This window comes from Oryctolagus cuniculus, chromosome X, assembly GCF_051225735.1.
Source record: "Oryctolagus cuniculus isolate XC-2025 breed Fujian yellow rabbit chromosome X, ASM5122573v1, whole genome shotgun sequence".
NCBI classification, from domain to species: domain Eukaryota; kingdom Metazoa; phylum Chordata; class Mammalia; order Lagomorpha; family Leporidae; genus Oryctolagus; species Oryctolagus cuniculus.
The window spans coordinates 91087234-91114930 of record NC_142888.1 but is presented as its reverse complement, the minus strand read 5'-3'; the positions used below and the strand labels follow the sequence as shown (position 1 = coordinate 91114930).

Below are 27697 nucleotides of genomic sequence, written 5' to 3'. Positions count from 1 at the left end.
AAAAAAGATTATTTATTTGAGAGGTAGAGTTATAGAGACAGAGAGGAGAGACAGAGTGAGATATCTTCCATCTGCTGGTTCACTCCCCAAAAGGCTGTAATGGCCAGGATTGGGCCAGGCCAAAGCCAGGAGCCAGGAGTTTCTTCCAGGTCTCCCACGTGGATGCAGGGACTCAGGGACTTGGACCGTCTTCTGCTGCTTTCCCAGGCATATTAACAGGAAGCTGGATTGGAAGTGGAGCATCTGCGACTTTAACCTGGTCCTTCTGGGATACTGGCACTCCAGTCAGCGGCTCTACCTGTTGTGCCACAGCATCAGCCCCTAAATTATCTTTTTCAACACCATGTGCTATAACACACTTTTTTGGCTCTTGATTTTTTTTAAGATTTATTTTATTTATTTGAAAGACAGAGTTACAGAGAGAGGTAGCGACAGAGAGAGAGGTCTTCCATCCACTGGTTCACTCTGCAGATGGTCGCAATGGCTGGAGCTTTGCCAATCCAAAGCCAGGAGCCAGGAGCTTCTTCCAGGTCTCCCATGCTGGGTGCAGTTTTCTACTGCTATCCCATTGCCTCTTGATTTTTTGACTTGATATCATGACTTTTATTTCCTATTAGTACATATAGGGCTTTGGTGTTTGTGTAGTATTCCATTGTATAGATCTAATGTCAGGTAGGCAGACCCTTATTATTAAAATTCTCAGTTGTTTCTAATCTTTTTAAATTATACTATAATGAATGTTCTTTAATTGCATAAATTATTTCACGTGTAGATGTGTTATATAAAATTGCTCAAATTATTTTCAAAAGACTTACCTTTTTAATATTGTTGAGTAGTATCAAAATGCTTTAAAAAGTTTGCCAGTTTACATTCCTGCTAACAATGAGTGGGTGTCCATTTTTCCATACTCTTGTTGACACAGTTACATCTTTCCAATTTTTAGTTGGAAAAGTGTGTAATGAATCATAGTAGAATAAAATTGATTTTCATAAATCAGTTCTGTTTTTTCAGAGAAAGATAGCTTTAAGACTCAGTCTCTAGTAAATATCAGCTTGGACATAGGTAAGCAAACTTGTTTTAGAAGATCAGGAATTGTTATATACTTTTAAATCAGAAAGGGGTTTTTAAAATGTTTAAGGAAGGTTGGTTCTAGAAGGTTAAATAAAATCTAACAGCGGGGGCTGGTGCTGTGGTATAGCTGGTAAAGTCACTGCCTGCATGCTGACATTCCATATAGGTACTGGTTCGAGTCCTGGCTGCTCCACTTCTTTTTCTTTTTCTTTTTTTTTACATGCAGAGTGGACAGTGAGAGAGAGAGACAGAGAGAAAGGTCTTCCTTTACCGTTGGTTCATCCTCCAATGGCCATTGTGGCCGGCGCACCGCAATGATCCGATGGCAGGAGCCAGGTGCTTCCCCTGGTCTCCCATTAGGGTGCAGGGCCCAAGCACTTGGGCCATCCTCCACTGCCCTGCCGGGCCACAGCGAGAGCTGGACTGGAAGAGGGGCAACCGGGATAGAACCCGGGGTGCCAGTGCTGCAGGGGAGGATTAGCCTATTGAGCCGCAGCGCCGGCTGAAGGCTGCTCCACTTCTGATCTAGCTCTCTGCTATGGCCTGGGAAAGCAATAAAAGATGCCCCAAGTGCTTGGGCCCCTGCACCCTCGTGGGAGACCCGGAAGAAGCCCCTGGCTCCTGGCTTCGGATTGGCCCATATTCCCAGGCATATGCTCCAGCTGTTGCAGCATTTGGGAGTGAACCAGAGGATGGAAGACTTTTCTCTCTCTCTATTCCTCTGCCTCTGTGTAACTCTGCCTTTCAAATAAATAAGTAAATCTTTAAAAACCAAACAATATCTAGCAGCATAGAGTATTATAGCTAGAATAGGAAACTGCCATTTTTGTAATTGATATTGGTTCCATATAGTACAGAAAATACTAGAGTTTATTATGTTATTCCTTCCTTTAAAGGAATGCGTTTTGAACCCCGAATATTCACTAACTGATCACTATCTAAGTACTCTACCTTTGAAGTGATACTGATAACCTGTGATACCATAGTAGTATGATTTAATTCTGGCAGTTCTACTTTACTGAATTATTACATTGTAAGTATTTCAAAATAGCCAGCCTCTTTTTGAGATATTTTAGCAAAATTTATTCTGGTCCGTCTTAGTATTAAAGAGCTCAGTTCAGTTAGTTGAAATATTTTGAACATGTATAAAGCCTACTTTTTTTAAAGATTTATTTGAATGTTAGAGTTATGGAGGGAGAGGGAAAGACAGAGATCTTCCATCCGCTGCTTCACTCCCCAGATGGCTGCAACGGCTAAGGCTGGGAGAGGCTGAAGCCAGGAGCTTCTTCCAGGCCTTCCACGTGGGTTCAGGGGCCTAAACACTTGAGCCATCTTCCAGTGCTTTTCCCAGGACATTAGCAAGGTGGTGGATTGGAGGAGGAACAGCAGGGACACAAACTGGTGCCCATATGAGATGCCAGCATTGTAGGCAGTAGCTTTACCCACTGTGCCACAACACCAGCCCCTAGAGCCTATTATGTTTTCTGTTTATTTTTAAATTTTTAATTTTTTAAAAATTTCAGATAACAATGAAATACCTTTACATTTTGTGGTGTATAGTACAGTATCTCAACAGATCTACACAGCATAAACCAATCACACCAGGCAATTAGCCCTCCCCCTTTCTTTATCTCAGACTGTTATACTTCTGTTGGACACCAGAACCCGTTACCTAAACCCGAATACATTTTGCTAACCATCATCCAGTCTCTTCCCCCAATCCTCCCACCCTTCCCTGCCTCTGGTAATTGCTATTAGATTCATATAGACTGTTTGAGTATGTGTGTGTTTATATGTATGTGTGTACTTTTAACTGCCATGTATGAGAAGGCATGTGGTATTTGTATTTCATTTTTAAACTTCATCACTGAGGGGTGATGAGCATTTAATTTTTTTTTTTTTATTTGAAAGGCAGGGAGACTGAGGTCTTTCATCCACTGATTCATTCCTCAAATGCCTGCAACAGCTGGAGCTGAGCCAGGCAGAAGCCAAGACCTTTAAACTCAATCCCAATCTCTCAAGTAGGTGGCAGGAACCCAAGTACTTGAGCCATCACTGTTGCTTCCCAGGATGTGTATTAGCAGGAAGCTAGAATCAGAAGCAGAGCCAGAACTCTTAACTCAAGCACTCCTTTATGGGATGTGAGCATCCTAAATGTTATCTTAAGCACTGGACCAAATACCTGACCTTGTGGATTTTTTTAAAAATTAAAAAAAAAAAAAATTTTATTTTTATTTTTTTGACAGGCAGAGTTAGACAGTGAGAGAGAGAGAGACACAGAGAGAAAGGTCTTCCTTCCGTTGATTCACCCCCCAAATGGCCACTACGGCTGGTGCGCTGCAGCCGGTGCACCATGCCGATCCGAAGCCAGGAGCCAGGTGCCTCCTCCTGGTCTCCCATGCGGGTGCAGGACCCAAGGACCTGGGCTATCCTCCACTGCCCTCCTGGGCCACAGCAGAGAGCTGGACTGGAAGAGGAGCAACTGGGACTAGAACCCAGTGTGCCAGTGCCGCAGGCAGAGGATTAGCCTAGCGAGCTGCGGCGCTAGCCCTGTGGATTTTTTTTAATTACAATTTTTACTTATTAATATCATAGGGAATAGATTTTATGAATTTCATAGATATGATTCCAAGAATACAATGACAGTTTCCTCCCTCCCTTCTTCCTTCCTCCTCCCTTTCTTTTTAATTTTTTTTAACTTTTTGTGATAATATCATTTTAACTTTATAATCACAGGCTCAGTGCTCCTCTAAACAGATCTATGAGTAAAATGTAGATAGGTCACTGTTCTGCAGGGATATAAACAAGGCTTATAGATAACAATCAAATCATAAGATATCAGTTTAGCTTGATATACATTAAGGCTTTTTTTTTTGTACTCTATTATCTGCCTTATTTCACTAAGCAAAACGTTTAATTTTTTAAAAAAATTTATTTGAAAGGCAGAGAGACAGGTACAGAGAAATTTCCCATCTGCTGATTCATTCCCCAAATGCCCATAACAGCCAGGGCTGGGTCAGGCTGAATCCAAGAGCTGGAAACTCAATCCAAGTCTCCCATGTAGGTATCACGGACCTAACTATTTGAGCCATCACCTGGAGCCTTCCAGAGTGAGAATTAGTAGGAAGCTGAATTTGGGGGTGGAGCCAAGACTGGAACCCCCTTGCACTCCAGTATGGGATGTGGACATCCCAGTGTCTTAACCAGTACATCAAATGCCTGCTCCAGTAATTTGTCTTTGTGTCTCGCTGATTTCACTTAACATAATTATCTTCAATTTTATCCATTTTGTTGCAGATGTCAGAATTTCATTTTTTAGATACGTTGTTAAAAATTGTACATACATGCCACTTTTTCTTTTTTAATTTGTCATCTATTTTGATCCCTCATCTTGGCTATTGTGAATAGTGCTGCAGTGAGTATGGGTATGCTGGTATCTCTTTTTTATGCTAATTTAATTCCTTTATATATATTCCCAGAAGTGGGATGGCTGAGTCATGTATATCTATTTTTAGTTTTTTGAGGAATCTCCATGCTGTTTTCTAAAATGGCTGTACTAATTTGCATCCTACCAAAAGTGTATTAGGGTCCCCTTTTCTCCACAACCTTACCAGCATTTGTTATTTTTTTATCTTTTTGATAATAGCTATTCTAAGTGAAGCAAGATGATATACCTTATTGTGATTTTTTTTTTGCATTTCACTGATGGCTAATGATACTGAACATTTTTTCATGTGTTGGCCATTTGTATTTCTTCTTTTGAAAAATGTCTATTCAGATCCTTTGCCCATTTCTGTGGTTACAATTGCCCTGTAGTGTGTCTTGAAATCTGGTATAGTGATGCCTCCAGCTTTGTTCTTATTGTTCAAGATTGCTTTTGTTATTTGGGGTCTTTGGTGTTTCCATGTGAATTTTAGTATTATTTTTTCTGGTTCTGTGAACAATGTCATTGGTATTTTGATAAGGGATTGCATTGAATCTATAAATTGCTTTGAGTAGTGTGGACACTTTGACAGTATTAGTTTTTCTTATCTGTTAATATTGGAGGTCTTAACATTTTTTGTGTGTCTTCAGTTCATTTCTTAGTATTTTTTTTGTTCTTGGAAGAAAATCACTTTATTCTACTCATTTTTTTTAACCAGGCAGAGTGGATAGTGAGAGAGAGAGACAGAGAGAAAGGTCTTCCTTTTGCCGTTGGTTCACCCTCCAGTGGCGCCACGGCTGGCACGCTGTGGCCGGCACACCGCGCTGATCCGAAGGCAGGAGCCAGGTGCTTTTCCTGGTCTCCCATGGGGTGCAGGGCCCAAGCACTTGGGCCATCCTCCACTGCACTCCCTGGCCACAGCAGAGAGCTGGCCTGGAAGAGGGGCAACCGGGACAGAATCTGGCGCCCCGACTGGGACTAGAACCCGGTGTGCCGGCGCCGCTAGGTGGAGGATTAGCCTAATGAGCCGCGGCACCTGCCAACTTTATTCTACTCATAAACAATAACATTACAACAGCTTGTTCAAGGAGACCAAACATCTGTCCAGCCCCAAATTCTATACCATCTCAATGAATTTCCACACGGTTAGGATGCCCTTTTCCATTGCAATGCTAGACCACGGAAGCTTTTCAAAGCTGATGACAGGTTAACCTGGTGGCTTTACACTTTATACTGTCACTACTGATTACATGTGTATGCTAAAATAACTTTGTCATGCGATTCAATTTTCTGCTTCATCCTGAGCTTCTTGATTAAACTAACCCATTTGCAATTCTGCTCTCAGGACTTCATTGAAACCCTCACAGAGCTTAACATCATTCTGGTTCTGGGCACACTCCAGAAACTGCTTTATCTCATAGGAGAAAGGGCCACACTCCTGCTGCTGTGCTAACTGGGCTCTCTGGGGCTCCTGGTAAGTGATGTCAGGCCTTGAGGGCTCAGCATTGCTCCCTCCACTGAAACCCCCAGTGGTGGCATGGCCCAGCGTGTGCCCAACAGCAGAGCCCACAGCCACGCCAGCTGCAGTGGCTGCCATCTGGGCCATCAGGCCTGGCTGTCGGGGTACAGCAGCAGGCGAGCGACTGCAGATGGTGGGGCTGCTGGGGGCTGAGCTGCTGGCACTGGCCTTGATGCAGCTTTCCTCTAAGGAGCCCGGCTGGCTGGAGGGGCCATGCTGGAGGTATGGCTGTGGCTTCCACTTGGCATTGCCGCGGCAAAATTACTCAGCGTCTACAAAGGTGAAATTCTGCCTAGTGTTTTATAATTTTTCATTGTAGAAGTCTTTCACATCCTTTGTTGAATTTATCCCAAAGCATTTGATTTTTTTGTAGCTATTGTGAATGCAGTTGTGCTTAAAATTTCTTTCTCGACAAATTCATTATTGGTATGTAAGAATTCTAATGATTTTTATGTGTTGATCTTGTATCCTGCAAGTTTGCTGAACTTGTTTATTAGTTCTAATAGTCTCTTTGTGGAGTTTTTTTGGTACTCCTGTATGTAGAATATGTCATTTGCAAACAGAATGATTTCACTTCCTCGTTTCCCACTTGTATGCTTTTGATTTCTTTCTCTTGCCTAATGATTGGCTAAAAATTCCAGAACTATATTGAATAAGGGTCGTGGCAGTACATATGCTTGTCTGGTGCCAAATGTTGGTGGAAATGTTTTATTTTTTCCCTGTTCAATCTGATGTTAACTGTGGGGTTGTCATATATAGCCTTTATTGTGTTGAGATATGTTCCTATGTTCCTTCTCTATTTAGTCTGTTCAACTTTTTTTTTTTTAAAGATTTATTTATTTGAGAGAGGCAGAGTTACAGAGAGAGAAATAGGTCTTTCATCTGCTGGCTCACTTCCCAAATGGCCACAACGGCTGGAGCTGGGCTGATCTGGAGCCAGGAGCTTCTTCTGGGTTTCCCACATGGGTGTAAGGGCCCAAGCACTTGGGCCATTTTCTACTGCTTTCCTAGGCCATTAGCAGGGAGCTTGATTGGAAGTGGAGCAGCTGGGACTCAAACTGGCATCCATATGGGATTCTGGTGCCATAGGCAGAGGCTTAACCTACTATGCCACAGTACTGGCCGCTGTTCATAATTTTTATCATGTGTGGATATTAGTATTTTATCAACTGCTTTTACTACATGTGGTGAGATGACCCTATGATTTTTATCTCATTCTGTTGATGTGTTGTGTTACATTTATTGATTTACATGTTGAACCATTCCTGTAACCCGGAGATAAATCCCACTTGGTCGATTGTGGGGAGCAACTGAGACTAGACTAAGTTACTGGAATTAAAACTTATTCTATGCATCTGCTCTCCCACAATATGGTGCTAGGGAGGAGTAAAACTTCTACACAGCTGCCTCTCGCCAATTTGACTGATAAGCTGCAGGAGCTGATCCTGCTCCTGATTGGAGGAGAGCCGCGTGCTCGGCGTGTGGGTAGCAGAGTTGGGATTGGTGGAAGAGGACTATAAAGGAGGAGAGAGACAACATTCACCAGGAACATCTGAAGGAACACCTGAGCAGCCCCTGAGAGAGCTGGCCGGTGGTGTGCCGCTCCTCCGCGGAAGTGGGGAAAGTGGCAGGGGGTACCGCCCCTCCACGGAGGTGGAGGGGTCGACAGCCAACCCGGGAAGGACCAGCAGCAAACCCGGGAAGGGCCAAGCAGACAAAAGAACAGCGCAGGGTCCTGTGTCGTTCCTCCGCGAATGGGGGAGCGACAGTCGATCTCATGTTTTCTTCTTTTACCTGCTTGGTCTATAAGATTATTGTCTTTATTGGAAAAATCTTCATAGAAAATTGTTTGGTTTGGCTCTCAGTAGCCTGCCTCTGAGCTCTAAGGAACCTCGCTTTCTTTTGAGCTGCCTGATCTTTCTCCTGGGCAAGGGATATTTGCGGACGGTTCCACTTCTTCTTTTTAACTCTTGTCTTAGGCTTCTCAGATGCTGGATTCTCTCGTGTAGCAGCATGAGCTTTCCTACACATCATGTCTGGAGTCACATTGTTCTTAAAATTTATTTATTTATTTGAAAGAGTTATATATAGAGAGAAGGAGAGACAGAGAGAGAGAGGTTTTCCATCCGCTGGTTCACTCCCCAGTTGGCTGCAATGGCCGGGGTTGAGCCTATCCAAAGGCAGGAGCCAGGAACTTCCTCCAGGTCTCCCACATGGGTGCAGGGGCCCAAGGACTTGGGGCATCTTCCATTGCTTTCCTAGGTGTAGCAGAGAGCTGGATTGGAAGTGGAACAGCCGGGACTCGAACAGGTGCCCATATGGGAGGCCGACACTGCAGGCAGCGGCTTTGCTATGCCATAGCACCAGCCCCATTCTTTATGTATTAAGAGAATTGTTTCTTGTAGGCAGCTTCATCGTCTTCCATTAGATAGTTCATATAATCTGCAATGTTCTGACTCATGGAGTGCTTCCGATGTACTACTGCGTTAAACTCCTTTCTTTCAGAATCATGACCAGGAATCATTTGGTATATGAGGGATGGACAGGCCTCCATCCACAGCTTCCTCAGGACTCCAAACACTTGATTGCCAGTAGTAGTCTTGGCAAGGCCTACATTGAAATAGCAGGTGAAGGCACCAGGTTGACCATCATGCTTTCCGTATTGTATTCCTCTCCAGTCACCTCCACTTGGCCTTCATAGAGCTTGTCTATGCCAAACCTATTGAGAAGCCTGCGAGCCAGCAGCAGACCAATGCAATATGCTGCAGCATAATTGGTTAGGCCAACTTTCATACCTTGTTTTGGTAGTTCTTTTGCATAAGCTGGGCAGACTATTATATCCCTTTCTATACGGGGATAAGTGATCTGACAAATGACACCTATGAATTATAGCAACTATCATCCTGGATTTGGGTACTTTTTTTTTTTTAAAGATTTATTTTATTTATTTGAAAGACAGAGTTACACAGAGAGAGGTAGAGAGAGAGAGAGGTCTTCCATCCACTGGTTCACTCCCTAAATGGTTGCAACAGCTGGAGCTGCGCTGATCTGAAGCCAGGAGCCAGAGATTCTTCCGGGTCTCCCACGTGGGTACAGGGGCCCAAGGACTTGGGCCTTCTTCTACTGCTTTCCCAGGCCACAGCAGAGAGCTGGATTGGAAGAGGAGCAGCTGGGACTTGAACTGGCACCCATATGGGATGGTGGCGCTTCAGGCCAGGGCGTTAACCCACTGCAGCACAGCAGTGGCCCCTGGGTACTTATTTTTATCCTGAGTCACCAAGCATTTTTGAACATAGTAATCAGTTTTACCCTCTTGTCAGCTTCTAAAGCTCACTTGGTATCTCTTAAAGGAGGCCTTGTTCTTGACAACTTTAACAAACCCCATCCTGTGGAACACAGATCGGCGTCTGGTGCCACACAGACCTGCAGGCCCCACACAGACCTGCAGGCCTAGCAGCACTACAGGGGGAAAGCTGATCTTACGTTTTCTTATCATATGTTGCCTTTGATTCACTAGTTGTTTCTTTGGTTATTCATTCAACAAATATTTATTTGGTGCCCTTTATGCTCCCAGCACTAAGAATACAGTGCTGAAGAGCACAGATACCATCTCTGCCCAAATAGAGTTTACATTCTAATGAGGGCAAACAATGAATACCTAATAAAATAAACATTATAGGCCGGTGCCGCGGCTCAATAGGCTAATCCTCCGCCTTGTGGCGCTGGCACCCCGGGTTCTAGTCCCGGTCGGGGCACCAGATTCTGTCCCAGTTGCCCCTCTTCCAGGCCAGCTCTCTGCTGTGGCCAGGGAGTACAGTGGAGGATGGCCCAGGTGCTTGGGCCCTGCACCCCATGGGAGACCAGAAGAAGCACCTGGCTTCTGGCTTCGGATCAGTGCTGTGCGGCAGCCACGGCAGCCATTGGAGGGTGAACCAACGGCAAAGGAAGACCTTTCTCTCTGTCTCTCTCTCTCACTGTCCACTCTGCCTGTCAAAAATAAATAAATAAACAAACATTATAATTTTAAATTTTTGTAAATACTACATAGTAAACAGGGTGGGGTGAGAGTAGGTAGTTGTCACTACTGGGTAGAGAAAGTAGCCATCTTTGAAGAAGTGACATTAAATCTGAGATTTCTTCTAAATCTAAAAGGTGAGAATGAACCAGTTTGGAAACAGGTGGAGGGAGAACACAACAGTACAACGAGACAAGGTGGCTTAGTGCTTAAGGAACAAGGAGGAGAATGGAATGAAATGAATGGAATGAAATCCATCCAACAGGTCTGTTCAAGAGTATAGTGTGGTGGGGTAGGAGAGGATGCAACATGTGGCATAGCGGGTAAAGCCCCCACCTGCAAAGCCATCAACCTTACATAGGCAGTGGTTTGAGTCCTGGCTGCTCCACTTTTGATCTGGCTCCCTACTAATGGCCTGGGAAGAGCAGTGGAGCATGGCCCAAGTGCTTGGGCCTCTGCCACCCACGTGGGAGACCCAGAAGTTGTTCCTGGCTCCCGGCTTCAGCCTGGCCCTCCCCCAGCCATTGTGGCCATCTAGGGAGTGGACCAGTGGATAGAAGATCTCTCTCTAAGTTTCAAATAAATAAATAAATAAATCTTAAAATAAAATGAGTGCAGTGGGAAGCAGTTGGAGAACTTTAAGTAGGATTGTATTATAGTCTGAGTTGATGTTTAATAGAGATCACTTTGGCTTCTTTGTGGAGGATGTGGTTATACGGAGAGACCTGCCTGGAAACAGGAACTGCAATTAGGAGGCTATGGTTGGAGTCTAGGCAAGGAATGTTGATAGTGATTTGTATATAGATGGAGGCGGTGGAGATAGATGGAAAGAACTGAGTTGAGGTATACTGCAAAAGTAGGATAGCCAGGACTTACTGAGGATGACTGGAGATGGGAATGTGGGGCTCCTTTCTCTGTCTCTCCTCCTCACTGTCTGGAACTCTAACTTTCAAATAAATAAATAGAATCTTTAAAAAAATAAAGGGGGGGGGTTGTTGGCGCTGTGGCACAGAAGGTTAATCCTCCACCTAAAGTGCTGGCATCCCATATGGGCACCGGTTCTAGTCTCGGCTGCTCCTCTTCCGATCCAGCTCTCTGCTATGGCCTGGGAAAGCAGTGGAAGATGACCCAAGTCCTTGGGCCACTGCACTCGTGTGGGAGACCAGAAGAAGCTCCTGGCTCCTGGCTTCGGATCGGCACAGCTCTGGCCGTTGCGGCCATTGGGGAGTGAACCAGCGAATGGAAGACCTTTCTCTCTGTCTCTCCTTCTCACTGTCTGTAACTCTAACTTTCAAATAAATAAATAAAATCTTAAAAAAAAAAAAAACGAAATGGGAATATGGGAATGTGAGGAAAACTCCCCCCCCCAGAGGTTATTTTGTTTTGGGGGGCGGGGAGGAGAAATTGAGAACCAAGTTATGTTTAGACCCACTTAAATTTGAGATAGTTGTTAGACATGCAAGAAGAATTGTAAACAGACAGTTTGAAATTAGGGGCTTGAAGCTCAGGAGAGGGGTTAGAGCTAGAGAAATAAATATAACATGGAATTCATCAACATGCAGTGTATTACTTGCTTGAGGATGTATTTTCTGATCATTGTCAGCCAGGTAGTAATCATAATATAATTCATTTGCTGTTTGAACATTCACAGGCAGATTGCTGGGAACCAAACTTTGCAAAATGAATGTCAGCAGCTTGGGGGGAAAATCCAGCAACACTGTTGGAGCACTTTTTTAACCCTCAAAAAACAAATGATTTGGGAGAAGGGAGGAGAGAAGCATTGAACCATACACATTGTGGACATTTCCTGAAACCAGAGCCAAAAGTACAATTGTCCTTTGGTATTCACAGGAGATTGGTTCCATGTCCTACTCCACCCCATACCAAAATCTGCAGGTTCTCAATATCCTTACATAAAAGTTTCCTGGTCTCAGTGGACACAGTATAATGGTTGAGGTGCTGCATTTCATATCAGAGTATGTAGGTTTGAGTAGTAGCTCTGCTTCCAGTTCCAGCTTCCTGCAGATGATGGCTCAAGTACTTGCTTGGTTTCCTGCCACTCATGTGGGAGACCCAGATGAGTTCTAGACTCCTAGCATTGGCCTGGCCCTGCCCTAGCTGTTGTGAGCAATTGCACAGTGAACAGTGGATAGAATATCTTTGTCTGGCTCTTTATTTTTCAAATAAAATGATGATAAATAATGAATATAAAATGGCATAGGATATCTTATACACAAGAGATCTTTTTTTAAAGATTATTTATTTATTTGAAAGAGTTACACAGAGAGAGGAGAGGCGGTGGGGTCTTCCATCCTATGGTTCACTCCCCAGTGTACACAAGAGATCTTTAAAAAGCTCATGGACAATGCATACTGTGACAAAACTATGAATAGATTTCAAAAATTTTCTGCACCAAAATAAATTCCTTTATTTAATTTAATTCCTTTTATTCCCCCAAACTTTTTGAAGGACCCTTGTATAGATGTTCCTTGACTTATGATAGAGTAATTTCCTGATTAAACTCATTGTAAAGTAAAAAACAAAAACAAATTGAACCATCATGAATTGGGACTACTTCAAATCATCTCCAAATAATTTATAATACCTAATGTAATCTGTGTTATGTAAACAATTTTTATACTGTATTGTTTAGGGAATAATAGTAAGAGCTAAGGCTGGACCAGCCTGGAGCCAGGAACTCAATGCAGGCGTCTCCCATCTGGGTAGCCCAGACCTACTTGAGTCATCACCTTCTACTCTCCAGGGTATAAATTAGCAGGAATCTGGAGTGGAGAACAGAGCTGGGACTGAAACTCAGGCATCCTGATTTGCAATAAAGGCATTCCAAATCCCAAATGGCTGCTGAACTGCTGGGCCAGATGCCTGCCTTTGCCTCTGCTTTTTGGATTTTTTTTTCTCATATGTATGTGAGCTATGGTTGGTTAATTCTCTGGGTGTGAAACCTGCGGATACGGAGGGTCATCTGTAGTTAACTTTGTGAGTTTGGGACATAGCTTTTCATTAAGAAATGCTACATCACAAGAATTCTAAAATACAGAAGATGATATGGCATGAATAAACATAGACATCCCCTCTTGAGTAGAAAAATAATTTAGGGGATAGTATTGTGGTGTAACAGGTTAATCTGCCACTTGAGACCCAAGCATCCCATATCAGAGTACAGGTTCAAGTCCTGGCTGCTTTGCTTCCAATCCAGCTCCCTGCTAATGCACCTGGGAAAGCAGCAGATGATGGCCTACCTTGGGCCCTTTGCTACCCACATGAGAGACTTGGATGGAATTCCTGGCTCATGGCTTCAGCCTGGTACAGCTTTGTCTGTTGAAGGCATTTAGGGAACAGTGGATGGGAGATCTATCTGTCTCTCTCTCTCAAAAAAAGAAGGGGCCAGTGCAGTGGCATAGCAGGTAAAGCCACAGCCTGAAGTACTGGCATCCCATATGGGCACCAGTTCAAGACCTGGCTGCTCCACTTCCGATCCAGCTCTCTGCCATGGCCTGGAAAGGCCGTGGAAGATGGCCCAAGTCCTTGGGCCCCTGTACCCATGTGGGAGACCTGGAGGAGGCTCCTGGCTCCTGCCTTTGGGTCAGCCCAGCTCTGGCTGTTGTGGGCATTTGGAGAGCGAACCAGCAGATGGAAGACTCTCTCTGCCTCTGCCTCTCTGTGACTCTGCCTTTCAAATAAATGAATAAATGTTAAAAAGGAAAGAAAAATGATTCAGAAGACTTGAAGTTGTAGAGATACTTTCATCAATTTATTTTGTTTTATTAAGTTTATAAAAATGACATGATTAAAACCTCGGAGTGGGCATTCGATGCCTGTATCCCATATTAGGGTGCCTGGATTTGAGTCCCATGATTTGCCTCTTATTCCAGCTTTCTTCTGATAGACACTCTAGGAGGCAGCAGGTGATGGTCAAGTACTTGGGTTCTTGCCACCCACATGGGAGACCTGGATTGAGTTTTGGTCTCCTGGCTTCAGCCTCTCCTAGACTGATGTTGCAGGCATTTGGGGAGTGAACTAGCAGATGAGAGATCTCTGTCTATCTGCCTTTCAAATAAAGTGAAAATAAATAATTTTTTAAAACTCTATCTAAAACAACTCTTTCAATCATTATAAAATTGTTTTTAAAAATTTTCTTTTGGGGCCAGTGCTGTGGCGTAGCAGGTAAAGACACCGCCTGTAGGGCTGGCATCCCATGTGGGTACCAGTTCGGGTCCCAGCTGCTCCACTTCCAATCCAGCTCTCTGCTGTGGCCTGGGAAAGCAGTAGAAGATGGCCCAAGCCAAGAAGTAGTTCCTGGCTTTTGGCTTTGGATTGGTGCAACTCTAGCCATTGTGGCCAGTTGGGCAGTGAACCAGCACATGGAAGACATTCTCTCCCCCTCTCCTCCTCTCCCCTTCTCTTTCTATGTAACTTTGACTTTCAAATAAACATATCTTTAAAAAATTTTTTTCTTTTAACTGATGGGTAGAATTGTACATATTTATGGAATGCCATGGGATGTTTTGATACATACATATACTGTGTAATGTTCAGATCAAAGTAAACATAGTTATCTCTTCAAACATTTATCATTTCTTGGAGGTAAAAACATTCAAAAATACCCTTTAGCTTTTTTTTTTAAGAGAAATATACAGTACATTATTATCTGTAGTCACCCGTTGTGCAGTACTACACCAAGGCTTCTTTCTCCTATCTAATCATAACTTAGCACTGTTAAAAATATAAATTCTAAGTTTTAAAAAGGCATCGCATTGTACATGGTTTAATAGGCAGAATTTTCTTTTAATGATATTAGAAAAGTGGTGTTTCATAGAATTGAAAGATTTTAGATTCAGTGAAACATTGCAGGTGATATAAACCAGGAAATAGGTGAGTAAAGAATTGGAGTTTCATAAAATCTAATACATGCATGCAGTGTGCCTCACCAGACTTCATCCTCATCCTTCAAGACTCAATCCAAGGATCAGAGTCCTCTGCAAAAGCCTTCTCTGACATCCTCCAGCTCTCCTACAGAGGCTAGGCACAGAAGAAGAAAAAGAAGGCTATGGATTAGCTAAATGCGCCTTGCTGCTTTTATCCACTGTGATTTTATTTCCTCTCTATTTGTGCTTCTAGGGGGAAAGAAAGGTAGAGGGTAATGATGGGTGTTTATGCAGTAGGCATCTAAGAGTGATGGTAGGAGCAGAACTTAGCAGACGAATCAGACTTTGAAGAACCATCTTAATTTTCTGGGGATTTTCGCTAGCCAAATGTGTGACCTATGTCTCCGTACTTCTTTTTTAAAGGAAACCCCAGAAGAAAAGACCATAAACTTGAGCTCTATTCAGGTAAATAAATTTACTTTCTTCATGATCAAGCATTTCAAATAGCTTATTTTGTTCAAGAGAATTGATATGTTTTCTTTTCCCCAAATCTGAAGTCTGCTGCCTCCACAAAGTCAAAGTGAGATGTTTGTCTCCTGAATTCATTCCAGTGACTTTTATGTGAATTTATTGCCGTATGCCCTCGTCTTTCTTTTCTAGGATATAACTCTTCATAGTTTGACTCTTGCTGTTGTGACCATTCATTGTCTGATTTTATAGTAGCATGAATATGAAGTAATGAGACCAATTTAAGAAATCACGCACAATTGTCTCATTATTATACAACCTCCTACTATGCACATATTATAAGTGATAATATAATAATTTCTTCTCCTTTGTTATATATTTTAGATATTGATATTGTTGGAGTGTGGGAATGATAGCACATTTCCATTTCACAGTATGTTGTTCAATTGAACAGCTAAATTTTTTCTTAAGATTTTATATATTTATTTGAGAGGTAAAGTTACAGACAGTGAGAGGGAGAGACAGAGAGAAAGCTCATCCATCCGCTGGTTCACTCCCCAAATGATTGCAGCGGCCAGAACTGAGCTGACTGGAAGCCAGGAGCTTCTTCTGGGTCTCCAACACAGGTGCAGGGACCCAAGGACTTGGGCCATTTTCCACTGCTTCTCCAGACCATAGCAGAGAGCTAGATTGGAAGTGGAACAGCCAGGACTAGAACCAGCACCCATATGGAATGCCGGCGCCACAGGTGTAGGATTAACCCACTGCACCACAGCACCGGCCCCTGAACAGCGAAATTTTTTTGCCAGTATATTAAAAGGAATATTTAGTCCTGGGATATTGAGTACTTAGTAGTTTGAATATTACTTGGTGACTGAACTCCAAATATAAACTTGACCCTTCTGAACTAACTCTTGCAACTGTGCATCCAGGATGCTGTGAACTTTTCCTAAGGAACAAAAAGACTATAAAGAATAAGTATGGTCAACTATTGGATAAATAATTTTCCTTTCTCTGTGCTTGCAGGGAAAGAAATGGAACTTGTATTTGGACTATTTATTTTCAGAGGAGTTACAAGGCTTGAAACTTTTCATAGAAAGTTGTATTCGTCGTTCTTCTGTCTCCTGATCGGAGAGCACAAACCACAATGATCAATATTAAATGATGCTGATGTAAACAACATGCCAAACTACATTACTTCTTCAGTGCTAGAGAGACCAAGTAGCTCAGCTTGAGTTTCCAGATTCACTTCACTAACACTGCCATCATCCACGAGTACCTGGACTGGCCTTCTTTCTGTGGAGGAGAGCCTTCGTATCACTAACTTATTTTTCAGCACTTAGCTTTTTAGGCTCCACCTTCCATCACATTATACATAAAGACACACACCTCTTTGGTAGTCGGGTTTTTCATATCTTTGTGTACTATAAGCTCCACTGATGGAAGAGAGGGGTAATGTACAGTGGCCGTTAATCCACAGACATGTACATGCAAAATACTCAGCTGCCTCTCTGAAACCTCTGGGCTATCACCATTTTTCTTGTTGTGAACAACAGCACTAGGACCAAGTTAACAGGGCACAACATGTATTACTAAGAGCCCTAGTAGTTGGTGACTTCCTGAGCCTTCACTGGTAGTGATTTAGTAAGAAAAGAAAGACTGAAGGACTGTGGGCTAGGGAAGACGTTTCTGTTTATACCAATTTGATTTTATGAAACTGCACCACTTTGTGTGTATATGTGTGTGTATATATATATATGCAGTCGTCAAGTGTTCAGGCCTAAATAAATTAATTGCAACTTTGCTTTCAGATGTAATTCTGAAGCCTTTTAAAAGCTTCATAATAGCTGAAGTCTTGCTGAAACTATAAAATTCTGCTTCAGTGCTACTGAATAACTCCCCCTTTTAATAAAGTTCATATCATTTAAAAGAAATCAGGCTTAATTTCTTTTTTTTTTTAATTTATTTATTTGACAGGTAGAGTTACAGACAGTGAGAGGGGGAGACAGAGAAAGATCTTCCTTCCGCTGGTTCACTCCCCAAATGGCCTCAATGGCTGGAGCCGCGCTGATCTGAAGCCAGGAGCTTCTTCCGGGTCTCCCAGGCGGGTGCAGGGGCGCAAGAACTTGGGCCATCTTCTACTGCTTTCCCAGGCCATAGCAGAGAGCTGGATTGGAAGAGGAGCAGCTGGGACTAGAACCGGCACCCATATGGGATGCTGGTGCCACAGGCAGAGGATTAACCTGCTGCGCCATGGCGCGGGCCCCAGGCTTAATTTCTTTTAAGCACACATCTTGTGATTCTTTGTTTCGCCAGTAAAATCTAAAATTATTAACTAGGTAGTATTCCAACAAGAAAATCTCATTCATCCTTCATTCATTTATTGATTTGATAAATATTTACTAAGTTGCTTCTATGTGGCAGGTATTCCACAGTGGGTTGGTTGTACAGTTATGACCAATATAAAGTACTTTTATGGAGTTTAAATCCCAGTGGAAAAAATAGACAATAACATTATAAGGACATATATAATATAATATCAGGAAATATATAATTTCAACAAGGAATAGGGACAGAATGTGAAAAGAGATATTTTAGAGTGGTGAAGGAGGGCCTGTTTGGGGAGGTGACGTAGACAGAGACCCTAATGCAGTAAGCATAGGAACCTTGTAACTGTTTCAGCAGAGTATTCTAGGAAGAGGTAAAGACAAATGAAAAGGCCCTAAAATGTTAACTTGCTTGGCATGTTTGAGAAAGTGCAGAGGGGCTCGTAAGGTTTCAATATAGAGAAGAATTATGAGAAATGAAATAGGGGAGAAAGCCAGAAATTAATTTGTGAAAAGTCCTTGTAGCCTGGCATGGACAAGTAAATGGAAAGCCATTAGAGAGAGGGAGAAGAGGGACAACATGCTTTGACTTAACTGCACTGTGAGGGTTCAACTGAAGAGAGTTAAGGGGGCAAGCACAGAGACCAGTTAGGTTATTATAGCATGCCAGTAGTGTGATAGATGAGGAGGGGTGGTTAGATATTGGATTCAGGCTCTGCTTTGAAGGTAGAAAAGCTAGGATCTGCTGGTAGCTTGAATGTGAGGAATAGGAAAGAGGCATAAAGGATGACTACTAGATGTTTTTTACCTAAAAAGCTAAGTTCTTAGATGCCTAGATGAGGTAAACAGGAGGAAGAATAGGAATGGAGGATGCTATGGTTTGAACAGGATTTGGCTTCCAAGCTTACTCAGATGTTTAATTCCCAAATTCATAAATTAATGGTACTCAAGTGGGTAAAAATTTAATCCTATTATGGTGATCAGGAAGCGGGCCTAGTTAGAGGTCCTTAGGTCATTGGGGGTGTACCCTCAGAAGGTCTCGTGAGAAGGTTGATAATAAAAGCCTTAGCCCTGGCTGCTCCCTCTGCTTCCTGATTTGCCATGTGAGCCTTCCTCTGCCCACATCAGATGTCAAATCAGTGGGGCCTCGCAGTCTTGGTTTGTGAACTTCCAAAACCAGGAGCTGAAATAAACCTTCTTTGATATTTCATTGTAACAGAAATCTAACACAGATGAGTATGGAATTGGAGTTTTGTGCATATTAGGTTGGAGATGCTGAGGAGGCAATATTTGAGTCTGGATTTCAGGATACAATTTGAGACTGGAAAAAAATTGGGAGTCATCAGGGAAAACCATGACATTGGATAAAATCACTGTTTGTAAACATAGGAGTAAATTTTCATGGTCTTGGATTAGACACTGATTTCTTAGCCATGGCCTCAAAGGCATACACAATAAAAGAGAAAATGAACTTTATGAAAAAGCTTTTTTTCTTTAAAGATTTATTTATTTATTTGAAAGGCAGATTTACAGAGAGGCAGAGAGAGAGAGGTCTTCCATTGTGCAGGTTCACTCCCTAAATGACTGCAATGGCCAGAGCTGCGCTGATTTGAAGCCAGGAGTTTCTTCTGGGTCTCCCACATGGGTACAGGGGTCCAAGGACTTGGGCCATTTTCTACTGCTTTCCCAGGCCATAGCAGAGAGCTGGATTGGAAATGGAGCAGCCAGGACTTGAACCAGCGCCCATATAGGATGCCGGCACTGCAGGTGGCAGCTTTACCTGCTATGTCACAGCACTGCTCCCCCACATTTTTTTAATTCTGTTTTCAAACAAGACCATTGAGACAGTGAAAACACAGAAGGAGAGAAAATGTGAATCATATATCTGATAATCATTTTTTATCCAGAATATATAAGAACTCTTACAGCTCAATAATAAAAAAAATGTAAATGGGCCAAGGATCCAAAAAGACATTTCTCCCCAGAAAGATAGGTGAATGGTTAATAACAACATGAGAAGATGCTAAACACCAGTCATGATTATGTAAATTCTAATGAAAACCACAAAAGCAGCATTTAGCTAAGTGTTAAGACTGGTTTAAGTCACCAGTATCTGATATGGGCAGAGTACCTGAGTTTGATACCTACCTCTCGCTCCTGACTTCAGTTTCTTGGTAATGCAGATTGTGGGAGGCAGCAGTAATGGCTCAAATAATTGGGTTCCTGCAACCCACGTGGGATAGCTGGATTGTGTTCCAGGTCATTGCAGCCATTTGGGAAGTGAGCCAGTAGGGAGTACTCTCTGTCTCTTTCTGCCTCTGAAATAATTTTTTTTAAAAAAAGCCACAACTTCACACTCATTGGGATGGTATAATAAACAAAAGACAGTAACAAGGGTTGGCAGGGAAATGGAGAACTTAAAATACTCATACATTGCTGACTAGACTGTAAATGCTGCAGCCACTTTTTTGGGAAAGAGTTTGACACTTCCTCAAAATGTTAAACAGTCTCCATATCACTGAGCAGTTCCACTCCTGGATATATACCTAAGATAAATGCAAACATGAGCCATCTTCAGAATGTTGATGGAAAATACCTATTATGAAAAAACTGTTGCAGGTTTTTCTTTCTGCCAAATTTTTAGAAATTTTACAGCTATTTTTTTAAAGATCTATTTATTTATTTGAAAGTCAGAGTTACACAGAGAGAGGAAAGGCAGGGAGAAAGAGTTCTTCCATCTGCTGGATTACTCCCCAATTGGCCACAACGGCTGGAGCCGTGACGATCCGAAGCCAGGAGCCTGAAGCTTCTTCCGGGTCTCCCACGTGGGTGCAGGGGCCCGAGGACCTGGGCCATCCTCCACTGCTTTCCCAGGCCACAGCAGAGAGCTGGATGGGAAGTGGAGCAGCCAGGTCTGGAACCGGCTCCCATAAGGGATGCCGGCACTTCAGGCCAGGGCGTTCACCCGCTGTGCCACAGTGCTGGCCCCTTTACAGCTATTTCTGCTGGGTTCTTGTCTCACATCCATGAAGATTTAGGCACATGGACAAAGGAAAGTGAGCAGAAAGGAAAGTTTAGTAAGCAATAATAAAAGTGAAATAGAGAGCTCTAGTCAGTCTTGGGAGTGGTCCCAGATGGGGTGGCCAAAGAAAAGATTGTATCTAGGGGTTTTTATGTGCTACAAAAGGAACATTCTCATGATTGGTTGAGAGAGATACAAATAAGGCATTGAACAGTGACTGTTTTGATTGGCTCCTGACTATGAAAGTTAAGTCTCCAATTACAGAAGCCAGTTGCTTGACTTCTGTCAGGTCCAATAAGACTTATCCCTAGATGGTGGTGGGGGAGCCCCCTTGTTCCTGTCTACCTAGCTGAGGGCCTCTATCAAAATTTTGTGTGGATTTTAATTTTTTTAAAAGATACATTTCTTTATTTGAAAGCAGAGTGGCAGAGATGGGGTGGGTGAGATTAGGGGTATGGGGTTTGGGCCAGGCTGAAACCAGGGACCAGAAACTCCATCTGGGTCCCTAATGTGGATGGCAAGGACCCAAGTACTTGGACCATCATCTGTTGATTTCCCAGGTACATTAGCAGGGAGCTAGATTTGAAACAGTAGCTGGGACTTGAATGCATACTAAAATATTGGATGCCAACATGCAAGCAGTGGCTTAACTCTCTGTGCCACAGCACCTTGCCTAATTTTAGGAATTCCTAAAGGTAAATAGATTTATGTATTTGAGACATTTTGAATTCAGCAAGGAAAATAGATTCACTGGAATAATTTTCTCAAATACGGGTAAGTGGAAGTAGGTTATGAAATTGCTTGTAGGTAAAATATCACTAATGTCCTCTCAAAAAAGTTTTTGACCGGTTTTACCAACATTTGCATGTTTTTCTTCCAAGAATAAAACCTGTATCTATAATGGCTGTATTCAGACAAATAAAGCATGACTAGAGTCATGACAAAGTATTTAATTTCTCTAATTCTGAATGCGGATACAGCTATAGTGAATGATATTTTAAATAGAACTGGGAAACTTTTCCATGTTTTTAAGTGGAGAATTTTATGAAAAAATGCTACTTATTTGAGGGGTGAGAATTGTAAAGAGTAGGTTTATATTAAAAACTTAGTCCCATTTTTAAGGCACTCTATGTAAACTATCTTAGCAGTGTTTAGAATCCCCAATGTTACTGCCGAATCTAGGATAGAGGTGAGGAACTGTTTCTCTGCCAAGGGCCATTTGGATATTTATAACATCATTTGCGAGCCATACAAAATTCTCAACTTAAAAATTAGCCTGCTGTAGGTTTATTGAATTTCAAGTCCTTGGAAGAGGCAGACCACATAATTTTGCAGGCTGGAAGTTCCCTACCCTGATCTAGGATAACCTACCATCTCCCCCTTCCCCATGGTTATTTACTCCCCTGTAAGGAAGTAAGAATTTGACCTCTGCAACTTAGCTTCTACAGGTACAGCAAAAGGTGCAGCAAAAGCTGGAGTAGGGAAAATCATCATGTTGAACTGAATGGGGAACTAGAGTACAATTTTTTTTAAGATTTATTTATTTATTTGAGAGGTAGTTACAGACAGTGGCAGGGAGAGAGAGAGAGAGAGGTCTTCCATCCACTGGTTCACTCCCCAAAGGGCCACAATAGCCTCAGCCGGGCCGGCCCAAAGCCAGGAGCCAGGAGCTTCTTCTGGGTCTCCCATGCAGGTGCAAGGGGCCCAAGGACCTGGGCCATCTTCTATTGCTTTCCCAGGCCATAGCAGAGAGCTGGATGGGAAGAGGAACAGCCAGGTCTCGAACCGGCACCCATATGGGATGCTGGAGCTTCAGGCCAGGGCGTTAACCTGCTGCGCCACAGCCCCAGCCCCTAGAAGTACAATTTTAATTTCCAGCCCTTCTCAACTTCAGAGAGTTCCTTTCCTTGTGTTTAGAAATGAATTGAGGGGCTGACGCTGTGACGTAGTGGATTAAAGCCCTGGCCTGAAGCGCCAGCATCCCATATGGACGCTTGTTCCAGTCCTGGCTGCTCCACTTCCAATCCTGCTCTCTGCTACAGCCTGGGAAAGCAGTAGAAGAAGGCCCAAGTCCTTGGGCCCCTGCACCCATGTGGGAGACCTGGAAGAAACTCCTGGCTCCTGGCTTTGGGTCAGTGCAGCTCCAGCTGTTGCGGTCAGCTGAGGAATGAACCAGCGAATGGAAGACCTCTCTCTCTCTGCCTCTCCTTCTTCTATATGTAACTCTGATTTTTAAATAAATAAATAAATCTTTTAAAAAAACAGAGATGAATTGAGCTGAAAGAAAGAGCTTAAGGATTCTCAGTCCAGGGGGTCAGACAGTAATGGAGCTTTTCTAGGATCTACACTTCTTAAAAGAACTCTGACCCAGTAAGCCACTTCACATAAGAGAAGCCACATAGGTTAACAACTACATTAGCTCTTCTTAACCTAGATTTCAGATTTTTCTCCCTTGCCATCAATAAGCCTTACAGTTTTTCTTAGTAACTTGTTTAACTTTGACCTCATATATTTGATAATGTGCAGTTTTGTATTATTAGGTTTCTTTAAGAACTTTCTAAAGGCTACTTTCAGTAGGGTAACATTACTGTTTCACATTTTACTAGGTTTTCTAACTGTGGTAGAATACACATAGTATTTACCATTTTAACCATCCTGAAGTATACAGTTCTGTGGCATTAAGTACCTTCACAATGTTGTACACTCACTACCATGTCTAGTTCCAGAACTTTCTATCACCTAAAAAGGAACCCCCCATACCCATTAAAGTGGTCGCTCCCCCTTTCCACCCTTCGTCCAGCCCCAGGTGATCACAATCACCAGTTTGTGTGCTGGCCTCTGGATTTGGCGATCCTAGAGATCTCAGATAAGTCATACAACATGTGGCCTTTTGTGTCAGGACTCAAACCTAAGCACTCCGGTGTGGGATGCAGGCTTCCCAAGTGACATCTTAACCTCTAGGCCAAATATCTGTGCCTCACTGACAATTTCATTGCAGGGAAAAAACTAAGTAAAAGCAAAAGAAATTTTTTTTGACAAATGAACAAAGTGTATTACTTGGATACACTGTGTTCAGTTTCATGGAGGTAATCCATAAGAGGTGGCTGGCTTTCACAGTCATGAACTTTATTTTGAAGTCTTACATCATGACACATAGCTGCATTTGAGTCTTCTAGGGCATCATTCCTTGGAGACTAGGCTCACGTTCACAGTCGTTTCCTGTGGTAGATCTTCCCACCTTCCACTCAGTGTCTCACCACTCTCCTCTGGAAGCCCTTTGACACACACATACTCCAAGTAATACTTTCCCAGGTTCCTAACTATTCACTCTGCAGTTGTCCCACGTACAAGCAGAAGTGCGTGCGTCCCTTCCCCGTCCTTCAGCTTTCTACCCCTTTTATAAGGCAGCCTTTTGTCCCCAGTGTGAATTGTGAATTTCAACATTTGAGATTTTGATCGTTCAAGACTGTGACTTTGGACATGTTGGCCTTTAGGAATTTCGATCCTTCAAGATTCCGACATTGAGGGTTCTGGTGTTTGTGACTCTGTCTTTTGAGATTATGATCAGCACTGCATTCTCATGCTTGCTTTTAGTTTGGTGAACATGGTTTCCTTTAGTTCTTTGAACGTATTTAATATAGTTGATTTTGAGTCTTTGTGAAGTGCGATGCCTGCTCTTCCTCCGGGACAGTTTCTATCAATTCCTTTTTTCCTGTGTAGACATCATACTTTCTTGTGTATTTGTATGGCTCATCCTTTTTTTGTAGGAAACTGGGAATTTTGAATAATCTGATATGATAGTTCTGAAAATAAGGTCCTCTCCTCAGCAGGGTTTCTTATTGTTTCTGCTCGTTTTTACCACTGTAGTTTCTTTATTTTGGTAGCTTTCTGAACTGATCTGTAAAGTCTGTTTTCCATTGTGTGTGACCACTGGAGTCTCTGCTCAGCGAGCTTAGAGGTCAGCCCATAATTCGACAGTTTCTTGAATGTCTGAAACCAGTGAACCTTTATCAGGTGACTCTGTGCATGTTGGGATAGATTTTCCACACTCAGCCAGGCCACAGACAACTGCTTTAACCTTCACTTCCTGATTGTGTAGAGGCTCAAGGTCAGCAGACATGAGAGTGTGGGGCCTTCTTAGATTTTTCCTCAGCATGTCCTGTGCGTGCATATGCTCTTGTAGACTCTCAGGAATGCATAGGAGCTTCTCCGAGTGCTTAAGGAGATCTCCTTCCCCAACTTTCAAGTGTTTTTGAGTAGTCTGTTGTGTGCCTTATCTATTATCCACAGCCTCGGGCACCTGTGAAGATAAGCCATGCGGCTGTATTTGGGTTTTGACCCACACTTCTGCTGCAGAAGGCCTTTTGTGTTGTGTCAGCTCTGAATCAGGTCCAGTGGAGACAGCTTTGTGAATGGTGTCTTCCAGGGAGCCACCGGACAGGCAACAGCAGTGGACTGGGGATTCGGCTCTGGAAGAACTCCAACCCCTTTCTGCTCCCACATGCGTGTGCCAGGCTGATGGCTTTGTTCACGAATGTGGACTGTAATGTTTCCAGGCTACTGCAGAGCTGGAGTGTGGAAAATGGAAATAGGATGTTAAAATGACATAAAAGTCACTTCTTTCAGAGATTCAGAAGTTTTTCTTGAATAAATGTTCCCCAAGTTCCTACAAACCTTTAGCTCGTATCTGCAGTCCTGAAAATATTGATTCTGTCCAGTTTTGCCAGGCTTTTGTTTTGTTTGGTTTTGTTTTGTTTTATGAGGGAGTAAACTGGATGGTGGGGAGGGTCCTTACATAACCTCAAGGATTCTTGTTTAACAACCTGTTGATATCATTATTACATCTTAAAAACATTAACAGCACATTCTTAATATAATCGAGTATTTTCTTTTTATTTGACTGTCTCAAACTTTGTTTTAACCATTTGTTTGATTCTGTATTTTTAAGTGCACTACCTGACTTTAAAATATATTACAAAGCTACAGTAATTAAAGCAGCATGGCATTGACATAAAACAGACACATAGACCAATTAAGCAGAATACACATCATAGAAGTAAACCCATGCATCTGCAGCCAGTTAATCTTTGACAAAGATGTTAAGAATAATGACTAGAAAAGGAGCAGTGTTTTCAATAAATGGTGCTGATCTCCCCACCCCTTATCTCATACCGTGTACAAAAGTCAACTAAAATGAATTAAAAACCCACATGTAAGACCTGAAACTTCAAAACTACCAGAAGAAATCAGGATAAATGCTGTAGGGCATTGGAATGGGCAAAGATTTTTTTGGATCAGATGTCAATAGCATAAGACATAAAAGCAAAAATAAGCAAACGGGATTTTATCAAACCAAAAAGCTTCTAACAGCAAAGAAAACAATAGAGTGAAGAGACAACCTATACACTGGGAGAAAATATTTGCAAGTTATATATCTGACAAGGAGTTAAGAACCAGAGTACATAGGGAACTCATACAACTCAGTATCTTCTCCCAAAAAATCCAATATAAAAATGTTCAGTACTTCTAAGCAGACGTGTCTCAAAAGAAGATGTACAAATGGCCAACAGGTACGTGTTAAAAATACTCATTATCACTTATCAGTAGGGAAGTACTGATCAAAACCACCAGGAGAATCCAGCATTGTGGCGCAGCAGGTTAAACTGCCATTTGTGATACCAGAATCCTGTATCAGAGTGTCAAGTGGAGTCCTAGCTACTCTGCATCCAATCCAGCTCCCTGCTAATGCACACAGGAAAGGCAGCAGAAGATGGCCCAAGTACTTGGGCTTCTGCCACCCACGTGGGAGACCCAGATGGAGTTCCTGGCTCCTGCCCTTAGTCTATCTGGCCCAATCTTGGTTGTTGGGGACATTTGGGGAGTGCCCCAGAAGAGCTCTCTCTCTCTCTCTCTCTGTCTCTCTGTCTCTCTTTCTCTCTCTCTGGCACTCTGCCTTTCAAATAAATAAATAAATAAATAAATCTTTTTTTAAAAAAAAAGCCACAATGTGATACCACCTCACTCCAGTTAGATTGGCTGTCAACAAAAAGACAAAAGCTAGCATGCTGGCACGGATGTAGAGCAAAGGAAACCCTCACACATTGTAGATGGGAGTGTGGATTAGTACAGCTGTTGTGGAAAACAATGTGGAGGTTCCTCAACACACTAAGAAGCACCATATATTCCAGCAGTCCCACTAGTAGGTACATATCCAGGGGAAACGAAGTCACTGTGGAAGAGACGTATGTACTCGTTCAGTGCACCGTTCACAATAGCCAAGAAATGGAACCAACCGAAGCGTCCATCAACTGATGAATGAATAAAGACACCGTGGTACATATATACAATGGAGTACTATTCAGCCATCAAGAGGATGAAATCTTACTATTTGCAACAACATGGATGGAGCTGGATGTCATTGTGTTAAGTGAAATAAGGTAAGCACTACATGATCTCACTCATATGTAGAATCTTAAAAAGTTGATCTCATAGAAGTTCAGAATATAATGGTGGTTACCAGTATCTGGCACATAGTATCACAGTATTCAATCAATTTTTTCAAAGGATGACTTTGTAATTAACATTTGTTTAGTCTTCTGTGGGTCAGCATGCATTCTAAATACTTTATGCATTGACTCATTTAATTTCCACATCAACACAAAAAGGTAATGACTGTTATCCACATTTTGAAGATACTTACTGGTTATAACTGTTGATGTTTCACAAGCATCTCAAACTCAACATGCTAAAAAATTGAGTGTTTTTCTTGATAGCTTACCTCTGTGCAACATCCTGCTCCTTTGAGTAGACATATCTGCTTAGCATCCTTTTTTTTTTTTTTTTTTTTGACAAGCAGAGTTAGTGAGAGAAAGAGACAGAGAGAAAGGTCTTCCTTCCGCTGGTTCATTCCCCAAATGGCCGTTACAGCCGGAGCTGCGCTGATCCGAAGCCAGGAGCCAGGTGCT

General features: G+C 42.6%; 1 protein-coding gene and 1 pseudogene across 10 annotated transcripts in view; one reads left to right on the top strand and one right to left on the bottom strand.

The window, feature by feature from the left end:
* The window catches only part of CENPI (centromere protein I), a 71470-nt gene extending 54153 nt beyond the window's left edge, over positions 1-17317 (top strand). For 7 of the 10 annotated variants that reach the window (XM_089324517.1, XM_008273131.5, XM_008273128.5 and 4 more), the window contains exons 20-21: positions 15339-15380; positions 16410-17317. In XM_089324517.1, coding sequence (XP_089180643.1) covers positions 15339-15380; positions 16410-16511 — 144 coding nt within the window. In that variant the 3' untranslated portion in view covers positions 16512-17317. Of the gene's footprint in view, positions 1-5840; positions 5970-15338; positions 15381-16409 lie in introns of all 10 variants that reach the window. The other 3 variants (XR_016228152.1, XR_007912123.3, XR_016228151.1) reach the window with 2 other exon arrangements.
* LOC127484940 (large ribosomal subunit protein uL18 pseudogene) lies at positions 8365-8916 on the bottom strand (annotated as a pseudogene).
* Positions 17318-27697: the final 10380 nt, after the last annotated feature.